Consider the following 15,694-nt stretch of genomic DNA (forward strand, 5'->3'; position numbering starts at 1 on the left):
CAGATGCTTCGGGTTCGCTAGGCTTTGCAGCTGTATTTGGCGCCAAATGATTGGTTGGTTCATGGACCGATGAGATGGCTACCTTTCAAATTGCTATTAAGAAATTATTTCCCATTGTTTTAAGTCTTGAAATATGGGGTACTCAGTTGAAAAACAAAAAAGTTCTCTTCATGTCAGACAATATGGCAGTGGTACAAATCATTGTTGAAACTACTCAGGAAGGTTTTCTTTGTGTAAGTGATGTGGGTTGATTTTAATGTCCATACCTGTATTTTGTTGCTCGCAAGCTCACCTTGGATGGCACGGGATGTGATCTGTTGATCTCATCTTGTGGCCAATTTTTTGATGTGCCATCTTTTTGCTGCATCTTTGTAAGGTTGTTTTTTTTATTGTAGTTGATGTAGACTTTTATAGATAAATTTGGGGGATCAGACATATTGAATTATTTTGTCATTGTTTATTTTCTTTCTCTATTTCAGTGACATTTTCCGTGGATTGTTTGTGAGTCTGATCCCCTTGTTAGTAGTTTGTTATCTAGTTCGTCATTTGAATAAATGACATTTTTCATACTCAATTTGCCTTATGTTTATATCTAATATGATACAACAAAAACTAGCTTCGGTGACCTTTCTCAGCATTTTAAGACATAAATAAAATTTTGATAATAGAGTGACACTAGTTATTAGTTATTAATTATAAATTGTGCCAAACAAGAATTTTGAGGTCGTCGTCAGGCAAGAATTTTGAGGTCGTCGTCAGGTGCTACACCTCAGACCCTGTACCATGTTTCTGTAGCTAGATCCAGTTCGTAGCACGACATGGTTCCATAATTCTTATTCGATAGTATGTATTATGTGTATAAAACTGAAGATGCATAATGTAATAAGTGGTGAGTTAGTACTCATGTTAAAATTGTATGACGGATAAATTATCAACCATATGATAAGAAGTGGTATACTTAATTAGATAATATATAGATTTAATTAAATAATGAAAATATAGAATAGATGCAAAATCACAAATCGCATACATCCAACAAGCTTAGATATATTAAATATAATAGTATGAAGCAGGCCTGCATGCATACAAACTGCGACATTGCATCTAAATGGTTGAAAGGAGAAGTTTACTACAAAATACACACGTATAATAACATACCTGAATTTTATGTGTATTTGCATATACATGTACTTATAATATACCTGGATTTGATGTATAGCTGCATCTGTACTTTAACTACATGTTTATATAAACTAATACGATAAAAACGCAAAGTTTACATTTATAATATTAATATGCTACCATACTTATTATATGTAAATGTTTACATACTGATAAACATATAGTTATACACGATAGAAAACCCGAATTATATGCTTAGTTGTTTATATAAGTATAACACATGTAGTTGTTTCTATATTAATAAACATATAAAATTTAACATTAGAATAATGATGCTTAGTGGTTTCCATACTTATAAACACACGAAATTGTTTACATATTTGTAAACATGCACGATAAAACCTTAGTTATACGTATAAGTAAAACTTTTCACTGACCAACCGGAAGGAAACTTACGAATGATATTGGAAGCTACAAATCATGCAAATTGAAGATGGCGAATGAATAGATTAGTTACGTGGCAGCCGCAATCGGATCACGCGTTCGTCCTTTTCCGTAACCGGTAAGAATACTCGGACGTCGATCGGCGCAAGAATTGCATCAAATAGATGCATTTCTTCGCCGGAAGCGCGCCCGTGGATGAGGTTAAAAGGCCAGAACCAAATCCCTGAATAATGTGTTATATATATTTTCACCACAGATTCAGTTTCGGTACCGTTAACGTCTTATTCACTGTAATACATAAACATGTAGGTGGAAATTGATATTAGTACAATACCTTAGATGTGTATAATATCTTAGATGCATTTGAAAGTTCACGTTTCATAGTGTCACGTACGACTGTGACGTCATAGTTACGTTTATGTACACGTGGCAACAGACACTGCATGAAAAAATAACTTTACAAAACTTTACTTCGGAAGTAAATTCTCCTAAAGGTTAACCAAAAATCAAGGTTACCTTTGCGTCAACTTTACTTTAATTAAAGAAGCAATGGTTATCTTTAAGTAAGTTTACGCGAAATTAAACCTATAAAGATCACCTTTAAACTCCTTTACTTTCAACATTTGGCTAAAGATGACCTTTTACGATTTACTTCGCATTAAATATATTCTTTAAGTTCCTTTACTTCTAACAAATTAAAAAAAATGTAGCGAAAAGGGGGGGGGGGGGGCTCTTAATCTGCCATTGTTAGCACATTAAAAATTAGTTTTAACAAAAGGCATAGTGCTTCAGATATTGACTTTTTGTACAAACAAAAATGTTTATGGATTGGATATCTTAAATGTTATATGTAGATATATATTGTATATATTTAACTTGAACACATCAGATCAGAAAACAATGAACAGATTTTCTCCCATGCCCCAGAAAAACATATTTTGAAGTGAGGTGAGATAAACACAACATAGGAGCTTGCAAATCTTTTCATCGCTTAAAAGGTTTTGTTCTAGAACTTGTGTAAATTATTATATTGTCTTCCGAGGTTGGATATCACCTATGGAGCACATTCCTTATTTACATAGTTTTCGATTATATTGTCTCCATTCAGTTTTGGCCTCATATTTTAATCGAAAGATCTAATTTCCATACTGAGGGTATATCCATAGATTGTTTTCCTTGGTTATCACAGCAAAACCATTTGCAATTGTAAATTGAAATATAATGAATAAATTGTTCGTTCCTTGCACTTTCAAATTCATTTCATGATGTACAACACTTTTCTTCAAATTAATATACTTTTTAATTACAAAATAAATTTTAAAAAAAACTGCTTCCTGTACATAATAAATACCATCTTAATGTAACACTTTACAGTCAATAAATAATAACTACAAAAATACTTATAAGATCAGGAAAATAAACTCTTCAAATTAGATTGAAAACGTATACATTGCAAGAATATTATCACCCTTCCTGAACAGTATTTGCTATGCAAACATTTTTCTGTAATGTGCAGACTAAAATGATCATAGAGTGTATGTATGTATATATGTAGACCTATGTGTCCGGCTTCACACATCAGCTGCATGTGCCCAACTTCACAAGTTTTTGTAATGTGCAGACTGATGTAATCAAATAGTGGATGTACATGCATGTATATGTAGACCTATGTGTCCGGCTTCACACATCAGCTGCATGTGCCCGACTTCACAAGTTTTTGTAATGTGGCAGTGCTGACTGATGTAATCAAATAGTGGATGTACATGCATGTATATGTAGACCTATGTGTCCGGCTTCACACATCAACTGCATGTGCCCGACTTCACAAGTTTTTGTAATGAGCAGACTTGGGTAGTCAAATTGTGTCTGTATATATCCAGATCAACATATCTGTCCGGCTTCATATCATGCATATCAAAGTCACAAGAATCTTTCACGTGGTATAACAACGATTGTGTTAATTCCTTGAAAGTTCTCAAAAGCATATACAAATTTGGATTTTATTCTTTGAATGGGAATAAAACTAGCAGGTCCTTCACATCCATACATATTGGCCTTCCAAACTTCAACTGGTTTACCAAAATAATTTCAAACTGTTTCGTTTACTTTGCATAACCATTTCACCCTGGCAAGGCAATGGACATGTGATTTTCCTTCAATGAGAATATTATGCAATACTATTTTTTCAACTTGACCAGGCCTGGGTTTGAGGTTCATGTTCTCAAATGAAGATATCTGTCCATTATCACGATACCAATGTGCAATTATCATGGAGGATCGGTTGCTTCGTCACTCTTTGCAGTTTTACTGCCTCTGCACTTCACAACGCATCTTGTGGAGTAGGTCTGGGTCTTCCTTATTGCTTTTGTCTTCCTCTCTAGGTGCCAGTGCTTCCAGTGGTCCAATGTAACGAAACTTGCACAGTTCACAGTTCATAGTTCACATCACAATCCTCAAGTCTTTCAACATCCTGGAAATCTAGTGCCAGTTTTGACAGTGTCTTCTCCAATTTTCGTGCATCACGGCTTTGGGCTCTCTCGTACTTCTTCTTTGTTGATAAAGTTATTGATGGATCTTGTTCCACAGGTCCTAACTAAGAGAGGGTGCCCACTCAGGTTTTAAATAGTCTTGTCATAGAGTTCAGCCTTTGTTCCTGAAACATGAATTACAATATAATGCTATATCAATCTACTTAAATGATACATAGATTTCATTAAGAATATAATAGGTTACTCCCGGCCTTTAAATTGAACCTGACAGGCAACGAAATTAAGGGGAAATACTCGCTAAATGCGAGTTAAAAATTGAAATTGCGAGTGAAAAATCACAAGCGATTGTAACTTTTTGCGAGTGAAAAAACCCGGATCTTTTTTTCGGATTTCCTCGGTTTATTGGCTGTACTTTGAAATTTACAATAATTTTGTCTTGTGCGTAGAAACGCTTTACAGGATGAATATACAAGTATTGAAAAGTAAACGTGGATCGAATAAATAGCTAAGGCCAAGGTCATCTCAGTCAGTGATGTCGAATATGGCCTACTTCATGCATACTTCGGGCGTCTCAGAGACATCTGATTTAAGTAGCAAGCATGTTGATCTCGTCCGTGTTTACATGAAACAACACATGAAAGTGTTAGTGTCACCGCTTCACGCGATGTCCTTCTGTAGTCTATAGTCAAACACTTAGAGTTCGCGGGGTTTTTTTTCAACTAGAATTTTTTAGATGAAATTTCCAAAAGTTTTGAACATATAGTGTGAATTGGCGCAAACAGTCTTCAAGATTTCAAACCACATGATGTTGTAAATAGGTGGTAGATCTCTGGACAGCGAGTTCGCTGCACAAGTGTACCCTATGACCCTCACCATGCACCGATGATACTTGTATGTTGTCTGATATTCATTAAATTTTAAATGAAAGAATTCTCAATATTATTTTTATTATTGCACTTTACAGAAGATTTTAAAAGATTTTCCATATATTTTGATATAGATACATGCTTGTTTTCTTAAATTCCTGTAAAACAGCAATCGATTGAAAAATGCTAGTAAAAGCTCAATTTTGCTAGTTGGAAAATAATCCACTAGCTAAAATTTGCTAGTAGTGAAAAAAGTTCATTTCGATCCCTGCCTGATCAAAGCATGACCATTACAAAATATGTGCATGCATGAAGCTGCGCTCGCTCAGACGGTACTAGCACCATCAACATATTAAAATAAGACAAACAATTTTTGATTTATTATAAATTAACAAAATATATAACCTAATTAAAACTATTACCTGAAACGAAGTGATCTGAACAGACTTTAAAATGACGTTTCTCGGGTTGAAATCTGATCTGTTGATCCGCGCCAGCCAAAGTGTTCTCCTCTCAGCTGACAACTCTTCCATCTGCTTTCCTTGATGTTTTACAATTTTAGGAATGTCATAAAAGCGTCTGTTTTCATCTCCACTCACTGACCGGTTGTTACAACCCCACACAACACAAGTATTAACCATATCCTTGCTGAAACTTAAATAACCCTCTCTTGTTTTCGCTTCCACGCAATCGGAACTCCTCGAATGTCTCGCGCACTCGACATAGATCTCGGATGTAATACAATGGCATCCATGAGCAAACTTGATGCATTGTCAATTGTGACGTCACAGTAATGCATCAAATTCGCTCATGGATGCCATCGTATTACATCCGAGATCTATGTCGAGTGCGCGAGACATTCGAGGAGTTCCGATTGCGCTTCCACGCTTCAATCTGTTGCCCTACAATATGGCCGCCGAGTGCATTATGGGTATAATCGTGACGTCAAAGATCAACAGATCGGATTACTCCATCTCAAGACGCGGCTAGTTTCTTTGTTTTACACAGATTTTAAAATGGACTTGGACCCAAGGCTTTTTAACATTTGCCGATGGATTGGATTCAGAGGCGACAGATTTAGAGGTTGAGGATGAAAGTTTACATCTTCATTTTTTATCAGGAGGCGAATCAGAGCCAGAATCTGTGTTATCAGCAACACCCAAGACAAAGGTTTGATCATGTTTACATAGATTTCTTTTCTTAGATAGGCCTATGAATTTTTTTGTTGTTGTTGTAATTTTAGATCTAGGCCTATAGTTGTTTTATCTTTTACTTTAACAACATAACCCCCCCCCCCCCCCCACCTATACACTGTATCAGTCACTTTGATTAAACATTGTATTTGTGCACAGGTACATGCATGTAATATACATACATGTATACATGCGCGGATCTAGAAGGGGGAGGGGGGGGTCCGGACCCCCCCCCCCCATAGAATTTGCAAAGATAAAAAAAATTACAATATAACGATTTATAAGAAAAATGAGTTGACTGTTATTATATTATAAATATGTTTTTGTGAAAAGGTTCGACCCCTCCCCTGGAAAAAAAATTCTGGATCCGCGCCTGCATATATATATATATATATATATATATATATATATATATATATGCTATATCTACTTCCTTGATCTCACTTTTTCTGAATTATTATAGTTACATGTATATGTTGGGAGGGGGGTCTGGCATCTTCTGATTGCAAACTTGAGTCGTAAAAGATGCTGACTTTTACAGTCAGTTTAATTTGTAATATATTAGTGTGATTAGAGCAGATTATTTTTTATGATTTGGCTTCCAATTTTTACTTTCAGAATTTTTAGATTAAATTCTATGGTTTGTAAATAGATATTTGGTTTTTAAAATGGATGTATTATATTTATCAAGATCCATATGTGCATTGTGTACAACTGCAACACATTCATGAGGAAATGGCATTCAATAATACAATTTTTGATATCAGATATATTAGGCAAAAACAATGAAATTGTAATTGATATATATTGCAAGTAGTGTGTCTGACTGACTGATTGGACGTGCATGTATTTATGAAGTTTGATATATTATCCATATAAAAATTGTGTAGGTTATTGTACTAAGACATTATCTTTAAGTAGTTTATTATAGGCATTAACTTTTAGTAGTTTTAGACAGAAATTTGGCTATTTTTCTGCATTTGTTTAATTTCCACATGTAATTTCCTTTTTGTACAGAGTAAGGAATCGGTTATGTTTTACACTATTGTTTTCTTCTCGTTTAGAAAAGAACAGCCACATCATTGCAATCTACAGGTTTAAGGAAATCTCCTAGAAAACCTGCCAAAGACAGGCTCTATGAAACCCTGCAGTTTTCTTGATGTGAGGCTGGAGATGAAGATGAACCCCAACATGATCCTCCAGCACAAAAGGGTAAGAGTCAATTTTCAATGCAGTTCCAATGCTTTAATAAATATTATAAATTGTATGCCTTTTTGACTATAGTCTATATAATTTAATATTGTGTCTGTCCTTCCATGTGTGAAATTGTTGAAAATGTGTAAAATCACCTCACGAAACATACACATAACCAATTCCAGAGGAATATGAATTTAGAATACTCTTTCGGTTCTTTGCCAGAAAAAGAAAAGTATTGAGTGTACAACAGCAGTCTGAAGGTCTCCAAGAAAATATTTGAAGGACAAGAGTGCATCATGGATGAGGCATATCTCCCCATCAGAATTAGATTACTCAAATGGCCTCCCTGTTTCCCATATATATATATATATATATCATTATTGTTTTCTCTTTCATTCAGAGTGCAGTGAAGGACTCTTATTTAAATAGTCAACAGACGGATTTGAAATGGAACTATGGTACAGCAAAAGGTATTTTTGCATACATATATAATGAGACAATATTTCTTGCAAATGTTGAATTTATAAATGCTTTGTCAGTTTTTTTGTTATTATGAATTAATGAAATTACTTGTAAGGCCATCACACACTGTGCACATGAATGCATTGGTTAGGACATTCGTGTGAGTCTCTTCACATCTTTGTTTTGTTTTGAAATAATGGATGTTCCTGAAAACATCCTCCAAACAATAAACCAGATTCGCAGTCCATAAATGTATAAATAAATCATTAACCAATGTTAATTGTGCAAATTTAGTAAAAATATTTCAAAATATTAAATTTAAAAAATAACCCAGCTGAATTACTTTGAATTTTATACACTAATTCATTTTTGGGGTAAAAGTTTAACTCCCAGGAGTACATTAACTACGTTACAGTAATTTGTAACCAAGTAACAATCTTGTTATTTTGTAGATTCATGGATGAAGAAAATGTACCACTGACAGTATTTATGCGGAACGTTGTACAAGGGATTGCGCCAGATGAAAGAATTGATGTCATAGATGGTACTAATGAAAATGCTGTTATAAATTTTGCTAAATCTAACAGATTTCAATTTATATTTAATCTGAAAAGCATTACATTATGGTTCAACAGTTATTACCAATGAGAAAGCAAACGTTGATTATAAGTTTATTTATTTGTCCTAATTTAGAATTAACAAGAGGTACTGTGAGCAATGCTCACTAAGAATACCCCCCCGCTTACCCCAATCTCCCAAAGGATGTTGGTAATAGGTATAAACTACCTCTTTTCTGAGTGTAAAAAACAAATGGCATGACAAACCGAACCATGCATATTGCTACTTCGATGTCCAGTGCGCATGACCTTTGACCTTTTGACCCCAAAATCGATAGGGAACATCTTCATCCCATGGGTAGTCCATATGTATGATATGGTGACTGTAGGTGGAAAGGATAACGCTTTAGAGCCCGGAAACCATATTGCTACCTCGATGTCCAGTGTGCTTGACCTTTGACCCCAAAATCGATAGGGAACATCTTCATCCCATGGGTAGTCCATATATATGATATGGTGACGGTAGGTGGAAAGGATAATGCTTTAGAGCCCGGAAACCATTGCGTCTACAGACGGACGGACGGACAGACAGACGGACAACCCGATTCCAGTATACCCCCCACAACTTGTTGCGGGGGGTATAATTACAAAGAAATCGTAGGTTGAACTAAGGCTATAATTAGTTATTTTGAAACATATTTACATTATTTTGTGCAAGATCTTTTATTCAGCATCTTTTATTTTCTAGCTGCCATTAAAAGATATTTTACATCCAAAAAGGAGGCCAACAATAGGCACAATAAGAATAAAGAAGAGTTAAATAAAAAGAGGCAAGCAACATATGAAAGAAAGAAAGAGGTAAACTTGAAATTCAATTTAGCTCAGTAATCATACAGTTTTACTTAAAGCTCATCTTAGAACATTGTTATTGATTTTGATGACACTGGATGAAGATTATCGAAATGGTTTAGGTCACTTGAGGAAAGAAAAGGAAGTTGATGAAAGGGTGTCTATATGAGTACTTGATTGTGTGCCCATGTATTTAAAAATATATTCAAAACAAATGTTTCATTGAAGTGATTTGGGTAAATATGGAAGGTAACTGCAATTATTTTTTTCCTTTAATTTAAAACATATCTTTTTGGACAGAAATTGAAGAGGAGACTTGTTGCGGTAGAGAAGAAGACGGGATGGACCGAGGAGAAGAAAAATAAAGTTAGAACATTTTTCCAGCTACAATATGCTCACAAATATATGAGCAGTGATGAGGAGGGAGATGATGGTTTTGTGTCCCATCCATATTCCTGGGAGAGTGAGGAATTACAGAAAGTTAAAGGAAGTCTGGACAAAAAATATTTAGAGACATGTCCTCCACGTAGCAAGAGGTTATTGTCCAAAAAAGTAGGGGGTCTCTAAGAGAAGAAGAGCTTCCTAAATTGAACATTATTCATGCATGGACTTTAAACATGTGAATTGCATGTTAAAATATGTTCTTAACATATCATATTTATTTTATTTTTTGACTATGTGATGCATATGCAATTTCTTTTTTGTAACACCACTTTTTCATTTGTACACATATTTAGTCTTAGAATCTGAAGTGCCACAGGGATCTGTATTGGGACCATTGTTGTTTTTATATATATGTGTTAATGACATTGCAGATATACAGATTATTTGCGGATGAAAGTTCTCTGCAGCAGTCATTCAAATCTGTTAAATTTTTCGAAGACAATTTCAATTATGATCTTTAGGTTCAGAAAATGACCTTTGTAGTTCAATTCTTTCAAAACAAAATTTGATACCATTGATACAATAAGAATTGTTCAAATTAAGCATATATTTACACAAAATTCAAGATAATGCATTCTATCATAAAATATATCAAAAATATTTTGTTATGCATCGCAGCATGTTTGAAATATCAATGATTTATTGTGTACAATTTGTTTTATATTGTTATACATGTCCATGTATATTAACCACCGTTATTGTGGTACAAAATCATACATTTGTGAAAAATAGAAATTAATAAATTGACTATTGATATTTAAATATGCAGCTTTTGTTATCTCAACAGATCACTTAAAACGTGATTCTACAAGAAATGTCTTGTACTAAGATATGAACTCCTCATTCACAATATATACTTTTGTATAAAGAAATTTATTGCAATTTGATAAAATCTGAAAAGGGAAGTATACAGATTTCCATATTAATGGAAAAAATTACACACCTTTAAATTTGATTAAATATGCTCTTTATTAAAAATTACTTAAATTAAAGTCATTGGTAAATACGACCTTTTACTTTTTGTAAACATAAATTTACTTTCGTAAATATTATATTTAAGTTCTTGTAAATTCATTGAAAAAGACAACCTTTAAATTTTTGTAAAGTTGCATTTACTTGAGCAAATATGGTCTTTAATTTTTTCGTAAAGGTATTGTAAATTGGACCATTACAAAAATTTACTTCCCAGTAAAGGTAATTAAAGACCATATTTACCATCTTTTTCTTATTTAAGTAAGTGTGATTAAATACACTTAAAGCTATTGTAAATAAAGTATTTACAATATCTATACTCCCTTTGTAAAGGCAGTTTTTCAAGCAGTGAGACTGTGATGGTGTCGATCCACATACGAGGTTCATTTGCGGTTACGAAAATAGCCGAGTAGTTACGATTGGTGGCATCCGCTGTGAAGACGCTCATACAACGTCATTTGTGACGTAATTTGTGATATTGTGACGTTTCACCCGCTGAAACCACGATACGGTGGCCTATCATATCAATAATAAGCAAAGTTAATGGATGCATTGAATACTGAATAAGCATAAATCATCAATGGAATTATAAAGACATGTAAATAATTAAAATTTAAATAGCAAAAAAAAATTAACATAATATTTAGATTGGAATTTTTTTTTAAAATTTAATTTCATAATAATTTTCAGATGTAAATTATATGTATAAATTACAGTAACTAAACTCGTTTAAAGGTACTGTCAAGAGTGTAGCGTAACTGTCGCTATTCGATGGATCACCTCAGAAGTAATGATTTGTTTGTTTGATATTGGTAGGATTGGTTAACTATATATTGTTAACCGAATGGTGACTGTATTATCAACCATTATACTACCTATCTCATTGCGATCCAGCCTCACCCTCCAACACCTCCCAAATGCACCAACATAGTGAAGTTGAAGTGTGTTGTAGTAACATACATATGCTCCGTATGGGACGTATGGGTTGTCCCATGGTTTAAAAATAAATAAATATAAATAAATAAATAAGGACCATCGTGTACCAACACGTCTGATGTCTTTTGATGGCCGGACACATACATGTGGTCATAGGTCATAAATCATAATGAAATATAAGTTACTTATATTTATTAAAACTAAATAAAAAGTAAAAAAAAAATTAATAAAAAAATTATATTGTTTGTTTATTTAATAATTTTTAATAACATTTTTAAAAAATTTATTAAATAAGTATATAAAAACATACATGTGGTCATAGGTCATAAATCATAATGAAATAAAGAAGTAACTTATATTTATTAAAACTAAATAAAAAGTAAAAATTAAAAAAAAAAATAAAATAAATTATATATTTTGTTTATCTAATAATTTTTAATAAGAATTTTTTAAAATTTATTAAATAAGTAAATAAAATTAAAATAAAAAATAAGTAAATTATAATTAGATATTTAAAATATTTATTATTTATTTGGATTTTAATAGAAGGTAATAATTAGTAATATTAGTAACAGGTAATAGTAATAGCTTGAATTTATTTCTATTGTTAAATATCACGAAAAAATATTAAAATATTACCGGTAAGATATATAAACTTACAAACATCTGCAAATTTTATATACTTTGATGATTTCATTGATAAGATACGCATTTTTACAAACACTTGCGAAGTTGACGTGGTTTTTTTTTTTATCTTGGAAAATTCTAGATTAAGAAAACATTTTGTTTATTTCTTTAAGTACATGGAATTGTATCAATGCTACTACTTAAATTGTTTTCAAACTAATCTTAGATTTCGGGAATAAGAGAAGGTTTTACAACGTTTCCGTAACATATATCATTTTAACGATTTATTATAACGATTCATTATAACGAGTAAATCAGTTCGTTATAACGAGATAATCAATTCGTTATAACGAGTTAATAATCTCGTTATAACGAGATACTAACTCGTTATAACGAGATAATTAATTCGTTATAACGAGATACTAACTCGTTATAACGAGATAATTAATTCGTTATAACGAGATACTAACTCGTTATAACGAGATAATTAAGTCATTATAACGAGATAACTAACTCATTATAACGACATACTAACTCGATATAACAAGATAATGAAGTCGTTATAACGAGATAACTCATTATAACGAGAAAACTAATTCGTTATAACGAGATAACTAACTCGTTATAACGAGATAATTAACTCGTTATAACGAGATAACTAACTCGTTATAACGAGATACTAACTCGTTATAACGAGTTAATTTTTTTTTTCACTTTTCAAAAATGAGCTTATCTGGCTTTTGTAAATACTAGTTAGTGTGAGTTTAAAAGAGAACAAAGGACCTTCTTATAGTGTAATTATTTATATAAATACCAACTGTCCTACATATTCTGAAGGCGTGTGTCCACTAATATGGCTGAGAGAAATGTTTATAAGAAACCATATCCTCTTCCTACATCGCTCTTTTGTTATTTGTAGTGCGTTATATTTACCACTCTTCTATAGAATTTCAAATTCACCAACTGTTCGATTTCCAGATCATATCCCAGTCCTCTATCTTAAACCTCTCTTGACATAATGTGATGTAAAATGACCCACCTGATTTACAATTCTACTTGTAGTCCTGTAAAGTACTTTGTATTTTTTGACACGTGCAAGTTTCTAATAATGATATCAAAATGTCGAACTCTGTCACTGCACCAATAGCAAACTGTACAGCAGAATAGCATTCGGCAGTAATATATTTCTGGTCATAGGAAGTTGATCGATTTTGATGATTTCAATGTTTTTCTATCTAATTTATGGAATTTGCTAAAGGTTTCAAATTAGCCCACTAAAATTAAATTCAAAAACAGTAATTATACAAATAAGGTATACGTGTATATATTTCTACAAATTATATCTTTACCATTTCGTACAATGTGATACGCAGTTCCACATCGTCTGTTGTTTGTTGAAAATATAACGATATTTATTCCATAAAACGGAAAACCCCCATTTAAAAGTAAAATTGTACATGTTGAATTTAGGTCTCTCCACTCCATTGCATTTAATTGTTTATTTTTCGTAACTTCTGCAAGATAATACTACAAAAAGAACTATGGGGATATATATCTCCAAACAGCATTGTTTTTGAAAAACTTTATTTTATACAATATTGCTCAAAACGTAATATTTGGGTAAAAAGGTGGACCTCTAGGACTCTGCACACAGCGGTATGATGGGGAGGCACAAGGACGGACAACACCAAGCGATCCCCGACATTAATCATCAGGGACCACGTCATATGACAATTCCAAGACTTCAGCAATTCCCACAACAGAGGATACACTTTCTAAGACATGGGCTTGGTAGAACATTTACTGGACCCAGCAATGTATTTCTGTTTGTAAGGTTTTCATGAAGATTTTAAATCCAGCATACATGTAATTATGGTAACTCATATTTAGCCATCCCAATGACTGGGATATTTAGTGTTCAAAACGGAAGCATTCTATTATTTATTGTAAAATGTAAAAAAAAAAAAAAAAAAAAAAAAAAAAAAAAAAAAAAATCATTTGTATTGTATAAGTTTTGATTTGTACATGTATTGTATACTTTTACATTTACATAGCATCCGAGGGATTGTTTATTTTGTTTTGTAAGGATTTCATTGTTTAAACCATGGTTCGATTAGTAGGCTATATGAATATAGGCTATATATTTTTTATATGAATAGAGGCTGTTGAACATCCACAAGCTCTCGCTCGTTTTCAACACTATGCAGGCGAAATTTTGACCAATGAAATCCTTGATACCAAATCAAAATGAACAATCCCTTGGATTAGATAATCCAAAATCTTAACCGAAAAAAGGAATTCCAATGGCAAATTCTCACATGAATTCCACTAGGGAAGTTTTTACCATTACGTGATGATGTAATTAAATATATTATACTAAAATACTTGCAATTACAATACCAAAATGTCCACTTTTCTTAAGGATATAAATACTTGGATGGATTCTAAAAGCCATATAAGTAGAAACTTAATGCACCGTTTAACTGCAAAATGAGTCTTATGAATATTCGCAAATGCATACCTGCTGTCCTACACACTTTAAACCACTTACATCCACTGAGTTTCAGCGATGGACGTAGATGAAGGAAACGTGAAGATAACGAAGAGTAACCAATCTCATAAATCCTATAAAGAATACAGAATTGGAAGCAGGACAAACACGAACCCCTGGAAACACCAGAGGTTGGATAAAGTAGGTGGGACGAGTGAGCATCCACTGTTGACCGGTAACACCCTCACAACGCATTATCCTGCTGCTTATTTCACTATCCATTACGTATATATTAAATAAAACATCCCATAAAGAAGCAGATGTTGAGGACCTTTTCGTGCCTTTTATTTCAAGTTCACTGGGATATATAGAATAGACGTATGAATGAAAGAAATATTGTTAATAGATAAAACATCGTGTATGTATCTTAATCTTAAGTTAAAGACTACAGCAAGAGATTTCTTCCTCTCATGTAGAACCTTTTCAATATATTCTGTCTCATAAGAGTACAAAAATTGGACATATAGATAAAGGAACATAATGTGGTAATTGCCACAGTCTTTTGAAAGATCTGACCTCCAAAGAATAAAAACATTAGGGAACTCCAGCATGATTTAACATCAACTTCAAAGTACTTTGCGTAGAATAAGAATGGTGTTTTAATATACTTTCTCGATGACTGACCACAAGATATGAATATTTTTGGGTTCCATATTTAGGCCACTTGTTGTCTGTCGTCGTCTGTCTTGTGCAATCTTTTCACATTTTCGACTTCTTCTTCAGAACTACTTGACCAATTTCAACTAAACTTCCCACGAAGCATCATTGAGTGAAAGGTATTGAAGTTTCCTCAAATTAAAGGCAATGACCCCTTCCAAGCGGAGATAATCACGGAAAGGTTATTTAAAAATCTTTTCAAGAATCACTGGGCCAGAAAAGATAAAACTTTCATGAAAGCTTCCTGACATAGTGTAGATTCAAATTTGTTCGAATCATAGACCCCAGTCTAATTAACACTAATTGCTAAACATACAAAATTAAAAGA

At 32.8% G+C, this 15,694-nt stretch overlaps 1 protein-coding gene across 1 annotated transcript; it reads left to right on the forward strand.

Annotated features, from left to right (window-relative positions):
* The first annotated feature begins 5,937 nt into the window (after positions 1–5,937).
* LOC125682343 (uncharacterized) lies at positions 5,938–9,781 on the forward strand. The gene is made up of 6 exons (XM_048922846.2): positions 5,938–6,091; positions 7,179–7,326; positions 7,712–7,781; positions 8,226–8,317; positions 9,079–9,188; positions 9,480–9,781. Exons 3-6 carry the CDS (start codon positions 7,759–7,761, stop codon positions 9,744–9,746), a joined length of 492 nt encoding a protein of 163 aa, XP_048778803.2. The 5' UTR covers positions 5,938–6,091; positions 7,179–7,326; positions 7,712–7,758; the 3' UTR covers positions 9,747–9,781.
* The last annotated feature ends 5,913 nt before the right edge of the window (positions 9,782–15,694 follow it).

This window comes from Ostrea edulis, chromosome 2 (assembly GCF_947568905.1).
Source record: "Ostrea edulis chromosome 2, xbOstEdul1.1, whole genome shotgun sequence".
Classification (NCBI taxonomy): Eukaryota; Metazoa; Mollusca; class Bivalvia; order Ostreida; family Ostreidae; genus Ostrea; species Ostrea edulis.

Excerpts from the sequence above, each read along its gene's own strand:
- LOC125682343 (XM_048922846.2), top strand. The coding sequence starts at position 7,759 with ATGGAACTATGGTACAGCAAAAG. Across the intron at positions 7,782-8,225 it reads GAACTATGGTACAGCAAAAG|ATTCATGGATGAAGAAAATG; the intron begins GTATTTTTGCAT and ends GTTATTTTGTAG. Across the intron at positions 8,318-9,078 it reads AAGAATTGATGTCATAGATG|CTGCCATTAAAAGATATTTT; the intron begins GTACTAATGAAA and ends TTTATTTTCTAG.